At 39.5% G+C, this 21,153-nt stretch overlaps 1 protein-coding gene and 3 non-coding genes across 4 annotated transcripts; 3 read left to right on the top strand and 1 right to left on the bottom strand.

Moving 5' to 3' along the window:
• Nucleotides 1-137: 137 nt before the first annotated feature.
• Nucleotides 138-19,330, bottom strand: LOC140935888 (spondin-2-like). Its single transcript, XM_073385463.1, has 9 exons — nucleotides 19,048-19,330; nucleotides 12,927-13,022; nucleotides 11,286-11,490; nucleotides 9,586-9,791; nucleotides 8,788-9,006; nucleotides 6,507-6,680; nucleotides 4,978-5,181; nucleotides 4,182-4,343; nucleotides 138-1,406 (listed from the first exon to the last, which is right to left on the bottom strand). Exons 1-9 carry the CDS (start codon nucleotides 19,172-19,174, stop codon nucleotides 1,402-1,404), a joined length of 1,398 nt encoding a protein of 465 aa, XP_073241564.1. The 5' UTR covers nucleotides 19,175-19,330; the 3' UTR covers nucleotides 138-1,401.
• Nucleotides 2,372-2,443, top strand: Trnah-gug (transfer RNA histidin (anticodon GUG)). Its single transcript has one exon. It is a non-coding gene; the product is annotated as a tRNA-His (tRNA).
• Trnah-gug (transfer RNA histidin (anticodon GUG)) lies at nucleotides 2,837-2,908 on the top strand. The gene has a single exon. It is a non-coding gene; the product is annotated as a tRNA-His (tRNA).
• Nucleotides 5,595-5,666, top strand: Trnah-gug (transfer RNA histidin (anticodon GUG)). Its single transcript has one exon. It is a non-coding gene; the product is annotated as a tRNA-His (tRNA).
• Nucleotides 19,331-21,153: the final 1,823 nt, after the last annotated feature.

Genomic DNA, 21,153 nt, shown 5'->3' with positions numbered 1-21,153 from the left:
TACCTGCTTCAAATTTAATACCAACAAATTCTTGTACAGAGGGGGGCTAATTAACTGACAAATTTTAGCCTAACAGGTTCTTAAAAACCCGATTCTTAGTCGCGGGTTCTTATACTGTATGCAACAATCGCGAGTCATACAGAGAATAATCGCTTTATTAAAAATAAGCAGGAGGAATTGCCAACTTTCATCAAGAACGACAAGAATCGAAAACGATTCAATATATTAGGTCACCTTTGGCAAAAAGAACTCTGCAATTACACTTTTCAACGTCCAGTTTTAATGACGCCATTTGTACATCTAGTATGTCGTCGTCACTATCACGACTCAAGTTCGATTATGTGCCCCTGAGACATTTTACCTTTATTTTCTTTCTAGCGGAAACACACCTTCGGGGATGAGAGTCATGAGAGGCTGCCAGGCTGACACCTTATACTAGGAGATTACTAGCAAAGAGGGGTTAGAGCGATTTTTGTATGACCTTGAAAAATGGTTTCGGTAAATGTTCGTTATTTGTTTTATCAGCCAATGGATGAAAAGATCAAAACATGGATTCTTCGTTTTCCCGCCAAAGAAAACCCTAATATGGAGAAGGCATTGTTCGATAGGCCAGTCGCGTTGCAGTATGACGTCAAAGCGAAGTATCGAATGATTTAATTCTAGAAAGTTCTTGGGCATGAAGTTTTTTCACCCGAGCGTTCGATTAACCAACCAAAAGCCACGTGCGTTTGTATCCGTTCGATAAACCAATCAAATCGCTCTATTTCCGTTCGTTTGTTGTTTCTGTTTCTTTGTTCGCGCGTTTTTTTTTCAAGGTCATGAGAAAATCGTTCTATTAAGGCTACGTTCACAGGGAACCGGACGAAGTTTCGACTGGTTCAAAATTCGTTCGTTTGGGCGTTCCGTTCACACGGCTCAAAATTTAGACGCTAAGCCTCTCAAATTTCCATGTGAACAGAGTTAAAATATCAAATAGTCCCGTGTGGACGGAGTATCTGGTCAAATTTTTCAGCCGGTAGAAAATGATTCGTCCGGTGCCGTGTAAATGCAGCCGGAAATTAAAGACTTGGGTCAAATAGCAACACACACAACGACAGAACGTAAAAACGAAATTCGTGAATCTTTTAGCACACCGTCTCGCTGTAAATTCCTTGAAGAAAAACAGAGAGAAACAACTCATTGCGCAAAGTCCTGCTTCTAGATGTTATAGAGTATATACATCGTCAGACAGACTGAAGTCCTGCACGCTAGGAGAGCCTAACTCGCTTAAAAACCGACCAATAATAAATAAACTATATGAATATCTTCCGCCTGTCATAGTCATCGCTGCTTCACTAGCCAGAGCTACAGCTGACACAGCTTTTGCCGCGGGTCCAGCTAAGTGTCTCACCGAGTCCCTCATCACACTGCAAGAAAATTAGAATTATGGTCAGCAAAACTTTAGCTAGATTGATCTTGAAACAGGCCCTCATGTCTTTCTTAGTCAAGAAAAAAAGACAGGGAACATGTTAAAGAGCCGGGTGCCAGGGGTAATTTATCTCTATGCTCTGACCGGTCACCTAACTACCTTTCCAAGGCGCAGCCGTTTAAAACAAAAGGTTATCCCAGGGACCTAGGAAGTAACGGTATATCCCTTGGGCTGTCCCCAAAGACAATGAATTAAAGGTTTTGTTCGGGCACTACCGGGCAGAGGGCAAACAGTCTGAAAGTAAGGATCTTAGTAAAATAAAATCCCTCCAGGTGGAGTATGCGCCTCCTTATCGAAAAGCCTTAAAAGGGTGGAGGCGTAAAACACTTAAGTTTGATCTCATGATCGATGAAACTGTCGGGAGACAAGTCAGTTTCAAGAACGAGAGAGGCGGCATGATTAAAGGGAAACTTATCCTAATCAAGAGAGAATGAGCTAAGCTTAGCCTCTCATTTTCTCTTTTCCTGGTCGTATCCAGCACTCTTGCTCAGCCGAAACAGGATGCGACAAATCATTGCACCTAGGAAATGGATCGACCGGAGTAGCCAACCTCGTCCCTAGGGTCTATATATGAAGTTGATAGGAAGCCTCTTATTTAACTCGATACCCGCATCTAGCCCGAGATGACCGGCGTCAAGGGATTTCGCATTCCTTGACCTGTATTTCGGATACCAAAACCCAGGATTCGGGTTCTACAAGCAAAAATTATGCGGATTCCGGATTTCACAAGCAAAATTTTCCCGGATTTCGGAATCTCGAACTTTACCAATCTCGCACCCAGATCTCACTCCCGTTGGTTCGTGAGATTCCTTTTGCCTCATCTTCAGAGGGTGATTTGGGTACAAGACAGTAACAACAAAAATCACATTTTCCCAATCACTCACACCGCTTGAGGCGCGGCTCGCCGTGATCGTCTAGAGGTTAGGACACTGCGTTGTGGCCGCAGTAACCCAGGTTCGAATCCTGGTCTCGGCACTATTATCTTTTGTTGTTTTTACGTTTCATTTTATTTTGCATCTACTTAATTTTTTTTAAGGAAAGATTTAAGGTAAATGTCATGTTCGTGCTACGAGATCAGATGAATGAGAATATTTCGTCAATAATATTTTCAGCGATCTTGACGAAGAACTTTCAAGTAGATTTATTTATAAGCTGTAAGCTGGCAATACTGGCCATGCCGCGAGAAAAGTATTTCTTTCAAAAGCGTCACTAGTTTGATGGATCGGAATTTGACAATACTAGGTAGAGGAAAGCGAAATGAAAATTAAAACGTCCGCAAGTGCATGGGTCTCAACTGAAAACCATTCAAGGGGATTAGCACCAAAAATTATTTTTTTCGTTTTTCTGATACCGCGTGAGGCGTGGCTCGCCGTGATCGTCTAGTGGTTAGGACACTGCGTTGTGGCCGCAGTAACCCAGGTTCGAATCCTGGTTACGGCAGAATAATTTTGGCTGTTTTGTTTTGTTTTGTTTTTTTTTTTTCCGGACATCCACTTATGTTTTCAAAGAAAAAATTGAGGTGAATATCATTTAATTTGCGCTTCTTGAAATCAAACGCATGGAATTTTCTCTGAAACGTTCACCACTTCACAAACTCTAGGGCGTGTGTTCAAGCTTTTCGTGCAGTGATTTCTGGGATCGCTTGGGTGGACATGCGTTATTTACGATTCGTCAGTGGTATTCGAGGGAACCACTAACCAATCGTACGTAACGCTTGTCCACCTAAACAGTCTCGGAAATCGTTGCGCTTTTAGCCATTCCCCTTAGGCCCGGTTCAGACACCGAACTTTTTGAGCTGAACCTAATTCGAATTAAGACCGACACAAATTATTTAGACCGGTTGAATTGATTCAGAGGCCGATATTAATTCCAGCCGAACTAAATTCAACAGGAGAAAAATGCTCATTTCGGTCAAATTGCGTACAAAATGCGTTATAATAATTTATGCATTAGGTTCGGTTCATGAAAAGTTCGGCGTAAGCTGTTCAAAAGTCGATTAAAAGTGGAAATTCCCGGCCCCGCTAGGCGGAAAGAACGGCTAAGCCGTCCCAAATTAAAACAGACGTTCCTAATTGATTCAGATGCCGAACTTTTCATGTACTTAATTCAATGTCTTAGGTTTAGCTAACGAAAAGTTCGGCATCTGAACCGGGCCTCATAGTTTCTGGAATGGGAAATTCCAGCGCTCCCGACAAAGCTACTTTATGTGGATTTACATATAGAATGAAGACTGGCCGTCCTTGCCAGCTAGCCATGCCGCGAGGAAAGTATCTTTTTAAAGGGCGTCACCAGTTTGGTGGGGAGCTCAAGCAAATTAAAGACGACGACGAAGTCAACAAGAAAGGGAAAAAAGCAATAGGTTTAGATTGGCAAAACAACAACTCTGCTCGTGCATCACGCTTTTTTGTACATTTCTTTGCCGTAGCTGCACGACTACGACGTGAAAATGCCTATTTTCACGTTTTGTGGAGGGCGTGACGTCAACTTCGATACAGTGTTTTAGAATTCAACGCCAGAAAAAATTGTTAACATTTGATGAATTGAACGGAATGGAATAAGCGCGATAAATTTTAATGCACCGCGACTTCACTTTTTTAGTGACGTTTTCGTAGCCGTCGCCGTTGTTTAAGGTGGAGGATTAGGCACCAAAATTAGAACTTCCGCAAGTGCATGGGCCTCTGGTGAAAAACAGTCAAAACACCATAAATCTTACCAGGACATTTATTGGCACATTTCCTCCTCTCTCTTAGCTTTGAAGGGCAGCTGGCCCCGCCAGTCGTTTCACGTTTTATTATTTTCCTTAGTCGATGCTGTCTACCTCTGTTACACTTCTTAGAACATGGCGACCAGGGCGACCAACCGGATACAATGCAATCTGAAAAGATAAGATGAAGCCGAATCAATGTACTTTTTACTTGGATTTTTCTTCAAGAGTAACTGTGTTTGGTATCTCAAACAATTCAAACGTTTGCGCTTTGGGGTTAAAAAGAAAGCTATCCGACCCGCACGGTTGTCCTCAAATAATTTCGCAGAGAATGAGCAAATTAAAGAAAGCAGCCTAGTTTCAAGCAAGAACCTCTCTGCATTCAAAAAAGTGGCGCGGAGTACATGTTAGAAATACTACAGAGTGGCTTATTTTTTACACCAATAAATGTCTTTTTAGAGGTTATTTAAAGCGATATTTGAGAGATTTAGAATCACGTGGCACTGAATCTGTCTAGCTATTCATCCATAAATAAGGACCATGCTATTAAAACCAAATAGTCAAGAGTCACATTACTGTCTTCCATTGTGCGGGCCAATTTCAAAACCTAGTCTATGCTCAAGAGAATTCCAATTAATGAATTCTCAGGGGGCGAACATAAAGAAACGTTTGCGTTTTAAACTGAAAACATTACCACCAGTTTTGGTTTGAGAAGGGGCAAACGTACAATGGAACTCATGTAAATGGCGAACACCCATAAGTTGTTAACTTGTTCAGTGTTTAAACTTAAAAATAATGTCCTTACCGTTGCTTTTCTCTAAAGGGCATTTCTCAAGTTTGCACTTTCTGAATTTTATGAGCTCGAAGTCTCTACAAGATTTCCCTCCTGGTCCTGCTTTTTGAAGTATTGTCCGCGTCCGAAATTTGCCACCTCGGGTACAAGTGCCCCAACAATCAGTCCAGGACGACCATGAAGACAGCCTGCAGTTTCGTTTCGGAGGGCGAAAATCTGGCGGGAGAAATATCGACAACAAAACACAATTCTAAGAGTATAAACATACGAGACAAAAACAGGGTTTCTTAATCAAATCGATATCTTATCACTCGTGTTTGCTCTTTTTACTAAAGGGGCTATAAGATGATAAAATTAAGATGATAAGGTCTACAAAGACTTCTCACTAATCTCCAGTCTATTTTCACTCGTCTCCAGTCTACTTTCGAGTTTCAAAAATCCTCACTTAATTTCAAATCAAGGCCAAGTGCAAAACATTTCTTGTGAAAATGTGACTTGAATAGCAATTGAAACCCATTCATTCCTGCCATTGGCTTCGCACTAAGCCTCGTTTTAAACAGCGGTTTAAGGCAACTCGGAGATAGCCTTTTAAATTTTCCCTTTATCTCAGCCCGCGTGAGGCGTGGCTCGCCGTGATCGTCTAGTGGTTAGGACACTGCGTTGTGGCCGCAGTAACCCAGGTTCGAATCCTGGTCTCGGCAGTATTATTTTGTTTTTGTTTTTAATTTGTTTTTAATTTCTATTTCCATTCAATTATGTTTAAAAAGATTTGAGAAAAATGTCATTTTGGGCTTCAGAAATATAGGTTAAGACACCAAGGGCCGCAAAGGCGCCTGCTTTCTTCTTCGAAAAAGTTGTCAACAGTGCTGCTGTTCTTATTATGACCAAAGATGTCGCCAGCCACTCGCTAGCAATGCATTCGTCATCAATAGAACCCTTTGGGCCAGGGCTGGCCAAAGGTCGAACAAGAACGGTGAGGCTGCAACCTCGAGGTTTCTTGTACAAAAACGGTGCCACAACGGCACCAGCAAATTAAGTGAACGTAACACAACTCGGAGACTGGGAGTATCATCATTATCATTTTGCTTTTGAAAGAGAAGATGGTAAAGGAAGAATTTTTTATAGAAAATATAAAAGCATGAAACTGATGGCAAACGTTCGTTTGAGGTACTTAAGTTCATTTATTGATCCACTTGTTCGAAGAAATAATTTCTGAGAGAAATTTGATTAGGTTTTATTCCTCTTTAAAAAGTCCATTAGAAGTTAAGGCTGGTTAGCAGCCTAGCCGCATTGCATACTTTTCACCTCCGCGTTCACCATAAAACCTGATCAAAACATGGCAATAGGGTTGGCAATAGGTCATTCGAGTTACTCTGGGCCTCTGTTTCAAAGCCAGGCTAAGTGCGAAGCCATTTATACGAAAATGAGTTCTTATTCTCATGCAAATAAAATTCAGTTTTTCAAGAAAGGTTTTGCACTGAGCCTCGTTTGAAAGTGAGAGTTTTTGGCACTGGGAAATTGTCAATTCATGAGCAACTTACTGGAACAGTTGCGGATAAAGCAAGACCTGGATTCTCTCAATGTTGGACACGGTAAGCCGTCATTCATTGGCTGCTTGAGTATTGCTCGGCCCCTAAGCTGAATGCCTCGACCGCATGTGACTGAGCACGCAGTCCATTTCGTCCATCGAGATACTTTACAATGTACTCGTTGCGCTAAAACGTAAAAAGAAAAATTAGGAGTCGCCGACATGTCAACCGATACTCGGCTGAGAGGTACCCAAATTAGGCAGCTCAGACGTTCTATTTATTAGAGACCTTTAGATTCAACTTGGAATTAAATTAACTGCAAAAACCGTGGACGAAGATCCTGCTTTTTATAAACTTTGGATGTCTAGAAAAGAGATCTAATCAGCCAAAATGTTAAGAATTTTCAAAAAAGTCTGAAGACTACTGCAAAGCTGATCAGAAAAACTTGTATTGTTTTTTCATAACAATATTTCGGCTGGGCAGCCTTCTTCATATTAAAAAACAATACACGTTGTTCTGGTCAGCTTTGCAGTAGTCTTAAGAATTTTTTAAAAAAATTTTCAAGAACTAGGACGACTAAGAAGACGAAATTTGACTGAAAGTTTTTGTCGTGTATTGCAAAAAATATACACACCGAAAAGCTCATTGCACTTTTTTTTTTCACCAGAAAAGTTAGCACTGTTATCTTTATTGAAGGAGGTTAAGCCCTCTCCTGACTCCGAAATGATGAAACTCTTCTAATATTTGATAACTTGTTTCCGCCATTACGACATTCTGGCTAAAACTCGTATTAGATTGACATCGGCTATCACGTTTTCCCGCCAAAATGACACTGGTTCACGCGCGCGCACTAGAAAACCTCGTACTCGTAGTTCGTCTTATTAGTTGGTCCTCATCTTAGAATCTAAAGGTCTCTATTTTCTCGTTAGAGATCGTTGAAAGCGCCCAGACACTCGTGCCTGCATGAAAATTAAAACTGCGAGCGGTTTATTGACTGCTAGCGCAAGGAGGTGGGTTGATGGTGGTTTCTTTTTCCTTTTTTTTTTTTTCGCGCGCCTCGAGTTTCTTCCAGCAATGCACGCAAAGTTCTTAAAAAACGTAAAAGAATAGAAAAGAAAAGAACGATTGTGGACAGGCGGCTTATCCAGGGCTATTTATTGTTTGGCATAGCTGTGTGCGGTCAAGCTTCCAAAATCTGCAAAAACAAAATCCAAATTCTTCCAAACCATCCCTCCACTTAATGCAGTTCTGTGACCACAGATCTCAAGCAGTTCCTAACTTCGTTTCTACTAGTATTCTTGGTTTGGAACTTCTCTAAATCGGTTGTTATTTTGATTATGATCACTTCCTAAAAAATCTAATACATTCACACTCCTCAAGCTTGTTTTCATTCATATACAGTTATACAGGTGATTAATTCATGAAGACTGAAGAAAATTACAAAATCAATTTCCTCGATGGGTTATTCCAGGGACTTAATGAAGTGCACCTTTTTGTAAGAACTGAATATAAAGAATTTATCAAATGAACTGAACTAAACTATGGAAACTATGACATGCCTGACATTTTTCGGCAAGGAAAGCGCGTCGAATACTTGGGTTACATCAACTTTGGTCTGCCTGTTTTTGTAGATATACAGTCAAATCCCGATTTACCGACACCCGCTAAATACGGACACCTCATTATTGCAGACAGTTTGCTTATCCCTGGGGAAAGAAAGCTCTTACACGTTCTCTAAATTCAACCCCCTTAATACGGACACTTTATATGCCCCCCCCCCCCCCCCCCTCCACCAGTGTCCGTATTAACGGAGTTTGACTTTATTTAGTCCAGGGGGCACCCAACGTCAATTTTTGGAAAATATCTGTTCGGAAGAAGATTTGAGATCTAGAATTTTTGTTGTAAAATTTCTTGCTTGCTTGCCTCTCCTAGGATTCTTGAACATCGAAAAAATGGTATAATTGCCCATTGTTAAAAGGATTTTTACGCTGAAAAGGTCACCCAGAATTTTCGGGAGCCTTTTTTCTGGTTGAAAATTTCGAAAAGGCAATTTTTCGGATCACTAGACTTTCAGCTAGGAAATCCAAACAGATAAAAAATTTTAGGGGATAAAAATACACCTATATCTACCGTTTAAATACTAAAATACTTTCAACAATGCTATGTTTTAGTGGTTTTGAACTATATTCTTTTTGGGTGCCCCTGTTTAGTTATATTCTGGGGATAAACGGATGAGGATAACTACAAGATCTCTCAAAGGGACGCCAACATGTATTATACCAAATTTACTCACGTTTTTCAGGAAAGGGCAGAGGTTGCGGCTCACCACATGATCCGGAAGTATGCATAAGCTGTAGTTTGATCTGACCAAAGGGACGAGTAATATCGCCGTCCTTATTGTTAGGGAATGTTCCTTGAGAATGCTTATGCGTGTATCTGGTGATCTTCTGTATCGGTTGCTGAGGATTTGTTTTCCTATTGGCGGAGATGAATGTTATGCCGTCATCGGTACCTATAGTGATTGATTGACACATTAGATGTCAGATGCCGGGGAAAATATGTACTTATATCGTCGGTCTCTTTCTTGGAATCCGTGTAGAAAGCTACGATTTCTGGACCTAGTGTGCTATCGCCAAGGGCTGGATAGGACTTTAAGGGTTATAAGGCATAGTGTAGTACGAGATAATAAACATCCATAAATAATGCCCCGTTCATACTGAAGGGATTTGTTTTATGTCCCCTCGCCACTACAGAAGGGATCTTTGTTACAGTTCCCTCACCCCGTGGAAATTACAATTAAGCTTAATACACGAGTCTGCATTAGATTTTTGTGTCGTTAAGACCCACCCCACTGTCGCTAACCTGTTTTCCTCAAATTCACCCTTTTTTAACACTGCGAAGAGATTTATTTTTCCAGTCTTTTCTAACAACCCCCTCGCCCCGTGGAAAAATCTAATTAAGCTGCAAACATTGCATTATGAGCTATTGGGACCCCCTCTCTCTGACACGTCTTGCTCAAATTTACCTGCTCATATATATCATATTGTTACTTTGCGCAGTAAAATAATTGCTTTGTTGTTGTATGTTTTACCTGCATCCCATGGGTAGAGATCCTGAACGATTTGTTTTTTCCAAGTGCAATTTCCGTCGCACAGATTAATTCGATCAACGCCCACGCTCCAGTCCGGGCTTGGTGTTATCTTTGCCAGCACCGACACAAGATTGCGTCTGTTGTCTGCTTTGAAGGTAGAGGACACCTGACCAAGACTTGTGTATAGCATTCGAGTCTGGATGATGCTGGAATAAGTGCAAACACCTTAGCCCATAAACTTAAGGTCAGCGCTCTAAAAAGACTTTTACAGAAATACGACCCAGTTGTTCGAACCCCGATTAGCACAAACCCAGGGTTAAATTTTAATCCGGGTTTCTTTTTCTTTTCTTCAAAAGCATTTTCTCGGATAATTTTCTCTTTTATTTTCAGTGCATCCAATCATAAAATTAGAGACAAAAAGGATTAATCTGAACTCGCTTTCTAGGTTCTCCTATCTAAATTAAAATTTTGCACTCTCTCGGTTATCTTTGACCCAGCTTAAACCCGGCCCTGGTTTTATCTGACCTAATTGCCTAATTAAGGAACACTGAAACGAGGAGAAAACAAACGTACAGAGTGCTATGTTGGGTGCAATGGCTAAATTGCATCATTTCTCAATTCCTAAAATTGTTGTGCGCAGCATTGCTGACAATATTGCAACAGTAGAATTTCCTTTTTCATGTCTTCCTGGCCTTATTGCGCTGAATAGTGCGTCAGACTTGGTAGCTGTTTAGAAGATGTTGCGCGTAATGTTGCAGGCAATATTACACCGGGTATTTTTGGGTCTTAACAAGAAAAGAAGAAGTTAAATATGCGACGCAGGTTATAAGTGGTGTTCTTAACACCAAAAGGAGAAGGTAGAGGCGTTACCGCAAGTAGCAAGGTGTCTTTTCTCTAAGTTTGATTGCGAGTCTTTTTATGCAGCCGAAGTTTGCTTCTAGTTCCAATTTGTTCTTTGGACGGACTAAGTCTAATGTAACTGGTCAAATTTATTACTTTGGATTTGGTGCCTAGAACACTTCATATAAAATTTGGATTCAGGAAGCCGCGAGTTTGAGTACCGCGCTCAAGTCGTCCACCATACAAGAAAATGGCCAATTTTAAACTGCTTGCGACCAGTTGGGTTTTTAAACCATATTCCAATGTTCAAATTGGTTATTTGTTTTACTGATTATTTCAGAGGAGTACCCTTAAAGTGGCTAGAGTACAGTAAGCAGTACTGTAAGTAAAGCAAGTGCGCATCCACTGTGAAAAAACATTGAGCATTTTTGCGTTCTTAAGAACGCATCCTAATCTGGTGTTCCTGTGGCACTAAGGCAGAAAGTTTCGAGCTACATCACGGGTGACTGCAAATTAGCTGCCCCTATTAATTTTATCAGGGGCACCTCGGCCGGGAAACTGGACTCGTTTCGACTCAATTTCGTTTCCGCAATTTTTCCGTAAGTGACGAACGCGGATCCGTAATCAATGATTAGCTCTAGTGTAAAACTATATACCTGTATTTAGTACAGAAATTTCAAGACTCAGGTGAGCAAAATTTGAGAAAAAAACGCAGCTTGACACTTCCCATCGCTGATAAAGTTCGAGCGATTTGGACGAAATATTCGTTTTCGTCTCAAATTTTGCTCCGGGTCTTGAAATTCTTTAATAATCGTCTTCGCCAGCAGAGCTGGTGAAAAGCCTTTTTTCGTAATGTATACCTGTAAACATTTCCCCCCTGACTTTTCATCTCCTTTATTAGTTTATAAACAGCTCCCCACTCGCTGACCATGGTCACTCCGGCGGAGGCCATTCCCCCATACTCCCAAATGATGTAATCTTTGCTGTGTGAAGCACCAATCAATGGAGACCAGCGTGCCATAATCCCTGGAAAATGCCGAGGATGTGTGGATTCTCTCCATTTACCTTTAAATAAAAAATAATTTGTTATTATTGTTGTGTTTTTTTGTGCGCTTTTAAGAATTCTGAGTTATCTGAGTTTATGAAAAGTAGTTTATGTAGTCTGTCGCGGAAAATTTGGTGGAGTTGGACTGCCGCTCATTAGCTTACAGATAAAAAATGAATGGTCCGTGTAGGCTTGAAACTGTAATCACTGAATAGCTGTGGCCTATCTCTACAGGCCCAGGTTCCTGAAAAGCCGATTAAGCTATCCTCCGATTAGCGTCAAATCCACGACTAAATTTTTTATTCCTCGGATAAATAATCGAGGGTTAAAAAGGAGTTCCTGAAACCGAAATAAACCCACGATTAACTAATCCGAGATTAGTGTTAAAATAGACCGGTTTAATTAGTTTTCCGGGTGATTGCTTTCAAAAAATATGGGGCGAAACATGTTTAAGCACGGGTTAAGTAAAGGGAAAATGGCGGGAAATGAAGTGGTCGAGGTTAAACCAAAGGAGAAGAAGAGGAAACCGAAATTCTTCATCTACCTAGAAAGAGTATTTATAACATAGTCCTTATATTCAGAACACAAAGATAGTAAAGTCGAAAAGAATTGTAGGTCGGAACATCAGTATAGGTAAACTGGATTAATTAATAGTTTTCCTGTTTACTTGGGAAAAAAGCGGGTTATTTGTAGTTTCGAACATTAGAAAAATAATGAAAAAAAGAAAGAAAAAGGTAACAAAATGCGGATTTCTCTTTGGAGAAAGTGATGTCGAAGGAACTGTCTTTACTTTCACTTTCAAAGCTCTTTTTTGTTTCATGGGTACCTAGAAAGAGTTTTTATAACATAGTCCTTATTCAGAACACAGTCCGCAGTCCATGTTTTATACTGACCAAATTTATTGCATGAAGTAGTAACCACGTTGGGAACAGCTTATGTTTTCTCCTCGTCTGTCTCTCGAGGTCGTTCTTGAGGATTTCTACCAAACATTTTTTTGACTCTTGGCCAAACCTGTATCTACTGCGAAGCTTTTCGTCAGTGAATTGGTCGAGATCAATTTCTTGCTGTCGGAACTTTTTTTCACGTATTTGTGCCAACGGAAAGTCCGCCATTTTGTTTGCTTTTACAAACTTTTTCCCCCGATTAGTGAGTTAATCGACTTACTAAGTGGGTTAAATTTAACACGTAGTTTTTTCCTAGATTAGTCTTAATCGTGCTTTCAGGAACAGAATCTAATCGTGGGATAAAATTTATTCCACGATTAGCGAGATTTAATTTGTTCAATAATGGTGTTGGATACATTCAAACAGATCATCAGGTTTCTGGGAAACTGCCAACCCACCCCACCCCTGAGCCAACATCAACAATTACTTTTCACTTAGGGCAAAATGATGGCTTAGGGGAGGGGAAGGTGGGCAGTTTCCCAGAAACCTAAATTCATCTATAATAACTTTACCAGTGAAAGTGATGTCATACGTTGCTCCACCACAAGCACAGCAAGTATACTTGTCATCCTCCAGGTGGTCTGCTACTTTCTGTTTCTTTACTTCATCTAGAAAGAAACACAATAACAAATTCTTAAAAATTCCAAATTTAGTTTACGGCTCTGTAGCGCCACCTCGTGACGCTCTACATCTGCGCTGAATTGATGGACACAAAATTGACGGGAAAAGTCCAAATTTTGCGATCTATTTACAAAGAGCAGGTGTTCCGAATTAAAGACAAGTACCCAAGAAAAGATTTAATTATGGTAATTTTTCGTTTGAGTTTTGAGATCAAAAAAGAATAATGCGTTGAAAACAGTATGTCTCCTTGCGAATTTAACGTAATGTTCAGAGCCCATTCACTGCATCGTGTAAACTTGTACATTCATTGAGGTGCATACGTTCGATGTGCATATACTCTAAATAAATGCACGATGATGAGATGTCCCCAGCAAGCCCTTTCGCTTTTGGAGGCTCGAGATTCGGGATTATAAAGCAAAATCGAGGCAAGTTTCGGGATTGAAAGTATGCCCGTGAAGTTGGATGTCAAAATAACCATCGGGATTACGGGATTGCACGGAATTTTGGGTCGGGATTACGGGATTGAAGAACCCTATTGGGGAGCGAACATTAAGCTCGTTGGTTGTTTGTTTTGCCTGCCCGATAATAATTAATTGATATTGCGGACGAGTGCGATCACCAAATGACGTAATATGAAACATTGAAATTAAAAGACATCTGAAGAATGCCCACACGACAACACAATAGCTAGCTTAAAAAAGTTTCCGCAACACTAACAAAGACCCAAGTTATGTAAAAAATTTTTATACTTAGATTATGTTGGCTTATACATAAGTAGACTTGCTTAAGTTGCGGGGTACCCATGAAACAAAAAAGAGCTTTGAAAGTGAAAGTAAAGACAGTTCCTTCGACATCACTTTCTCCAAAGAGAAATCCGCATTTTGTTACCTTTTTTTTTCTTTTTTTCATTATTTTTCTAATGTTCGAAACTACAAATAACCCGCTTTTTTCCCAAGTAAACAGGAAAGCTATTAATTAATCTAGTTTACCTATACTGATGTTCCGACCTACAATTCTTTTCGACTTTACTATCTTTGTTCATTCTGTTGCAAATGAAACCGTGAATCTGACACTCAAGCTTGACTTCGTTAACTTCAAATGAAGCTGAAAATGCGAAGCTTGCGAGCAAGAACTTTATTGCTTACACTTTTAAAAAGTGCCCGCGGGATAATTTTTCGTGTATTAGAGACGACGATTTAAGTGCGTATAACGAGAATTATTATTTAACTTGAACTACAATGTAGCTTTTGAGGTACACAGGGATATTTAAATAACGAAAGCTTGTCGTTACTTTCTTATAGCACTCTATTTTCTTCTCAGTCTCTCAGTTTCTACCACATGAATATTTATTCCAGTGTGTTATCTCCCAAGCAGGAAAATACCAAGAGTCTGCGATGTCTCCCAGGTAAAGGATCTCTTGTTTTTTTTCTTCTTTTCTTTTTTTTCCTTTTTTTTCAGTCTATTCGAGTTGATGATGGTTGTTGACAAAAACACTAAATAGCGATATATTTAGTATGATAATATTAGACCTTATCCAGACTTAAGACAACAGACCTGATATTTGCTTTTCCAACGCCTCATGACACGAAAAGAGATATACAAAACAGGGAGTGGCCAGGACGACATGCATGCGTTATTAACCGCACATTAGGTCAGGGCGTATGGATATTCGGTCATCATTGCCCTAAATAAATATAAATCCGCATTTTACCAATGACAATGAAAATACAAAAACAGGAACCAGGCCAATACTTAAAGCTTTCAAAGAGATAAAAACGTTTGTAACTAATGTGTAATGCGTAGGTGGATATGGAAAGCAGCCATTCATTATAGCAAGAAGAAAATCAACGAAATATTTTCTTCAGAAATTATAGGGATCACAAAAAGAAGATATGTACATTAAAATATACCCATGAACTTATCTATACGTTCTAAACATAATACATTACGAGATGTCCTTTTTTGTAGGTTGTAAATATACGTTTTGAAAAGAGTAGCGTTAGAATAACAAAGGCCACGAGCTCGGAATGTCTGCAATCGAAACCGCTCTTTGCGGTGGTCTATACACTCTTAATCAACTCCATTGCAGGCACGAAGGGGGACAACGTGGCTTACGGAAAGGTTCGTTAGAGCGCTAGACTGGCAACCCCAAGGCTTTGAGTTCAAGTCTAGGACTGAGCGCTATGGCTGGATTTGTTCAGGGTTGTCCCCAGTTTTAATTAACTCATAGTCCATGCTCGTAAGTAGCTGACTGGTTTGCCTCCAGGCAACTCGGATTCTTACTTGTTTATTTCAATTTTTTCTGTCCTTAGTTTGTGGGCCACAATGTAAATTACTTGGTTAATGGCGATTGTTTTATCCCTACAAAACGTCAACAATCAAAATTCAAAGAACAGTCTGAAATTAGCTGTCTCTTAGACACTTTTGAAGAGGTGTCTCAAGGTGTCTGCGTCATAGAAGTCTTGGAAAGGACTGAAGAAAGTTAGGGACCAACGCTAGGTGTACGGTTTCGAGGATTTGCTCTTACCACCAAATTTAACACTTACTTGAACGAACAAACTTGTTTAATAAAGTATTTAAAGTATTGACTCCACCGCGGAGTGAAAAATTTTCAATACTGTAACATTAGGCGGGCAGTTCCGAACGGAAAAGACAGCTTTTTCTTATCAGCCCAGATAACCAATCAAAACTCTAGAACGACTCCACCCTGTTGCCCAGTGCGTCTCTAATCTTAACGTCGACTCTTTCTTAACGGATAACTCTCTAATACAGACACCTTGAGTTGGTCCCTATCTTTCTTCAATCATTTCCTCAATCCATGTGAGCTCATATATAAAGGTCAAACCATCCTTGAATGAACTCTCGCCGGGGAGTGCACATTTCGTTTTTCCTGTTTGTAGCCAAAGAAATTTAAAGCTGACAAAAAAAGATGAGATCTACAGGCAGACCTGGCTGGTGTTTTGAAAATTTCTCAGTTACTTTCCGACTTGTTCAAACGTTAAACTTAACATTGCATGTGCTGAATCTAAAGCGAATGAGTGAGAACGATAGATCGATTTTGCTTGAAAGCATAACATTCCGCACACATGACCTTATTTTATATTTTTCGTGATGATCTGTATAGATAGTCTTTAGTGATAAACAAAGGTTCTCGACGCCTCGGCCATCAGTATATATCTATCATCTAATATTCATTAAGGATACGAGGGGAATAAAAATTGATACCACCTCATGTGATTAATCTAATATATGTGTGATTACTAAGAAAAGACAACGATGTCAGGGTTTTTGTTTGCTCTGCGATATCGGCCATTATCCACATAGTGAACTTTAAATATAGATTAAATACACTTAATCTGAGTAAATAATCAAAGAATATATAGAACCTGGATCAACTATATGTACCATTTTCCGCTGAGCAGTAGCCGCAAACAGCGGATTAAACTAGCAAACAAAACAAATGTAATACTAAAACTGGCCTCTTTTAAAGATGAGTCAGGCATAGCTTTTTCAACAATTGTTCCAAAAAGATATTAAATCTAAGCAGGCTAGAAAAGACAACTGTAATCGAACCAAAGAAAAACTTTGCCGAGAATTCTTCGTAATGGTCCGAAACATTTGATTAATTACGATAATGCTTGGTTACTTGCTTATAGAAGGGTCCTTTGTTTCTGTCAAACAGGTTTTGCTTTAATCAGATTTGCCTGAAAAGTCGCCGATACTCCTTTTTCGAGAGGAGAGGAAGTAGTGTTGCTAGGATGTGTTCTACTCCCTTTGAACAACGAACGTTATGACAATCTCGCCTACTGTGAGAATTCAAATCTGCCATTAAAAATGTGTTAATCAGTTTTTGTTTTTTTCAAACAAAAGCAAGAAAAACTCTTAACGCTAAGCGCATTTTTTCGGCTAAAACCAACCAAGGTTCCAATTTGTAACGAAAAGAAGCGGTTAAGAAAACAAACAAATCCCTTTTTAAGGCTTAGTTTTGTCGGAAGTCTCCGCGTGGACGAAAAAATGGCGTGTTCAAAACTTGGAGACCACTAGTACTTTTTTTCTATATGCAGGAAAGACAAGAATCTGCTGAGAAAACATATGAACCAGTTCCGTTTATAGTATAGACGTTTCCTCTGAAAAGGAAAAAAACAGTTTTATGACATCATCTTAGATATTACTGTTTAAATGTAAGATCATCTTGTATAAGGATGTCAACCCGAAATGTTCGCAATTCCTTTGTCTGCGGTAGGTGGAGCAGCACTCTCAAAGTTATCCGAAAGGCGGAATATTGGACTAGAAACTTTAGACCTTTTCAAAGCTCGCCCGCCGTTGTGAAAAAAGCCGACCTTGTATCGAATTGCGTACTCTTGCATAGCGAGGGAAGTAAAATGTGTACACATGTGTTGTTCTAAAGTCTTCGTAACATTTTTAAGTTAACGGCTATCGGAAAGACCTACCTGTTTCTAGTCAGTAATACGAGAACTCCGAAAATGAAGACTTATCCAATATGTGCTGCCCGAAAACAGCAAATGAAACAGCCAACATTTCCTTCGATCCTGAGATAAGGCTAGCGCGTGTTTAATCTGGGATAATCAAACTATTTTTTCAAGTGCTAAACGGTGAGACTTAAAAAGCAATTCAAAGCGAATTTTTCGACAATTGTCAACCTTGCATTAAAATCTAAAGTTGGTACTTCATTGTGCACGTTTCTCTCGCTCGTTGCCTTTACGAGCTCACCACTACAGACGAGCCGCAAGGCGTTATGTTCATGGGTTAAAACTTACGAGGTCACGATATTTCTCGATTTCTCGACTAACAAATAGCAGGTAGCTCCAAGCACGCGAGCTCTCTCTGCGTCATCTTGTAAAATATGACGGTTGAATATGCCCCAAGGCATACCCAGTTGAACCAAACACACCAAACGTAATTGAGATTAAATCATGGCGGAGAATCTTAAGGTTGGAATTTTCCCGGTTAAAAAAATTTTAACATCAAATGTCCTGAATATTAAGTGCCACCTTATATTTCCAAAACCTTCCTTGCGTAAATAATACATTATTGGGCCAGTTGTGTAAACCGCCCAACGACAGTCAGTTGGTCCGATCGTAGTGGTTTGATGTAGAATTGTGCTGATTGAAATGGTGTGTATTTGATCCCAGTAAGACCACAATTTCCTCGCCAGGTAGCCCAAAGAATATTTTAAGCACTTATCAAAGAGTTTGTAAACGATCGATCATTTAAAGCTCATCATAGATAACCATGGCTAACCGCACGCTTGCTTATAAACTGGTAAGAGGAGGCGAGCTTAATACATCACAGCAAAGACAACAACTGTTGACAGATAACAGCATGGCTATTCTCACTTCTGTAGCAACAATATAAAAAATTTTCCAGCAGAATATTTTTAGCTCAAGGCCTTTCCTCTTCGACGACTGGCTTTTTCTAAACAATCGCCACTGACTGAATTGAGAAAAGACATTTTTTTCCTTTAAGATATTTTGGAGTGGGATCACTTGTGACCCGTGAACTCGACGCTTCTCTACACCGCAATATACGGAACCAATTCAAAGATGCCATCTCAGGACTTTTAGCATTTTCACTTATTTCTGTGCTGCGACATTTTGCTTAAATATCGTAACTGTTTATAGCTGGAACTTTTTCCTTTGCTGTCACTGCTTAGGGTCTATTGCATATTGATAATTTCAGTATCTTCAGAAGTTTACAGAATGAAGTGGCATGATTGAATAGATATGAGATTACTTGGTCATGTCGCTACATTTTAATTGCGATTTTTGACTCCTTGGATTTTATACATTAATCTTAGATCATATCGGGCTTGTATTGTTTGTCCTATGAATGATTTTACTAAAGCTCTTGCTTGTGGACATCGAAGATTTTATAGTACATACTTTTTTACGAATCACATCCAATCTTGAGAGTCATCTGATCAACACGTTGTACGCAGACCTATGTATAGTGCATATTTTCTTAGGAATAACAATACGTCATAAAACTTACCAAGGCTTTTTCCTTGCTGCTGCAAGGAAACTGAGGAACACTTAGCATTTCCACACTTGGTCTCGGCTACGACACGAAGACCTACGTAAATCTCAATGTACAGCACAAATATTGCTATCGGCTTCATAGCCTCAGTACAGAATAAATCCCAAGGGAGTCTGAGTACTGATATTATGACGGACTGAAATAGAAGTGCAGTTTGCCGTGGTATTGCAGTTGTACGACTCAGAGCCAGTCAACTTTACAAGCAATGACCTGATGTATGGCTCTCCCGGTCGAACGTAACTGTTTTTATAACACAGTGACGGAAATCTGAGTAATTACATAGATGCATACCGGAAGAGGCTATTTATACCCTATACACACTTTAACTTAAAGAATCGATTTTAGACGCATTCCTCTAGCTCTGTGCCGCGTCATTTTGCGAGCTTGTATTGAAAGACCGGCAAACTTAAAAAAAACACTTTCACCAAGCAATAAATTAGCAAAAAACCCTTAATGCAATTTCAACACATTGAACAGTGAACCGGATGTGACTTAGTGTTATTAGGTTTTACCAAGGGCAATAGTTTTGGTTTTCTTAAAATCTCAGCCAACAATATACAAGCATTTGCGTAAATATTTTTACTAGGAAAAAAATACGCACGTTTTCAAGCTGAGTGAACGTAATCCAACAAAAATATCTGGAATTTTTGTACTACAAAATTTCGTACAAGTTTTTGATCGATGGCATTCAGGAAATCTCATTCGAGAAATTTTTGTTGTTTTCTTTTTGATAATTTTTTAAAATATGAAGTGTGTCAAGAAGGTAAAGATAAGCAAGGGTGAATAATAAAATATTTTTGTTCGATAAGCTAGCTCGTGTCGGCAGTGCTAAAGATCTGATGAAAGACAGGAGGTTAAATTGCAAGTCGTAAATTTTAAAGAGCTTTTGAATTGTCTTCGTTATTATAAAACGCTCAAGAACCCAATAAGCTGACAGTGTATTTCATTAGAAAATGGTGGGTTGCAGGAGTTGTGTAAAACTTCGTGCGGCGGAAATCTTTCGAAGCGAGTGGCAAGCGAAACAGGGGTTGTGTTTTCAGATGTGGTTTACCTAAATCCCTGAGAGCATATAGACGTTTTTCCACCCACCATGGCTCAAGTTCCTGCTTTTGGTACATTTTCACGTAGGCACCTTTTTCTCGGTCAGACAATCTTTACAGTTCAATGTTAATCCTACCAGAAAGAAAACGAAGCATGCGGCCATTCACCGCTGTCTTTGTCATCGCCTATATCAGTTTAAACTAAGCAAAACTTAATTTAATTTGCACAGAAGCACAAATTAAGGCATTGTAGCGTTGTTTGATCAAGATAATTAGATTCCATTATTTTACCCCTTTTTGGGTTGCTAAACCGAAAGATGAAGAACTAACAAGAACACAACCTCAGGTTGGTTACAAATTAACCGCAAATCCGGAAATGGGAAGGGGTAGAATATACTGTATAATACTGTTAATCCTCTGGGGGGCGATTTATGTCTTTCCCGCTAATTAAATGCATTGCTAATTAGCGCCGGATATGACTTAACCCATTTTACATTGCGTTCGAAAAATCGCGCTGAAATTAACGCAGGCATAACTTGTTGTTCAGGAGGTAACTAATGGCGTAAATCGCTCACGTAGTTTTTTAGGCAGCTAAAAATCAACCTAAACACGAGGGCGTTTAGTTTTCTCAAACAGAGGTAATGAAATAGTTTTGATCTTAAAAAATTAAAGGGTTTGAGCTCTTAAAATTCCTTTCCTCTGATGGTGGTAATACATGGTAATATAGCCCGTGGTCGGAAAAGTTGTTGCAAATGTTTTGAGACGCTTTTTCTGCTGAAACTACTAAGTAACTATTTGGAGTTCACAAAAATCGTTCTAGCGGATCTATGCAAAGTCTTTATAAAAGAAGAAATGGAAGGAAATGATAATAAGAAGCTTGTTACATGTTGTTATTATATCGCATGCATCGTGCAGCAGGAATTTCTGTTAGCCCATAAATATAATCCCTCTGACGTCCATTTCCTTGTAGCTCTTTTGAGTTTATTCGGCTAAGCAGCCTTGCTTTGATTCGCTGCTTAAC

This window comes from Porites lutea, chromosome 4 (assembly GCF_958299795.1).
Source record: "Porites lutea chromosome 4, jaPorLute2.1, whole genome shotgun sequence".
Classification (NCBI taxonomy): domain Eukaryota; kingdom Metazoa; phylum Cnidaria; class Anthozoa; order Scleractinia; family Poritidae; genus Porites; species Porites lutea.
Note: the sequence above shows the minus strand (reverse complement) of the source record. Positions and strands in the feature narration are given on the sequence as shown.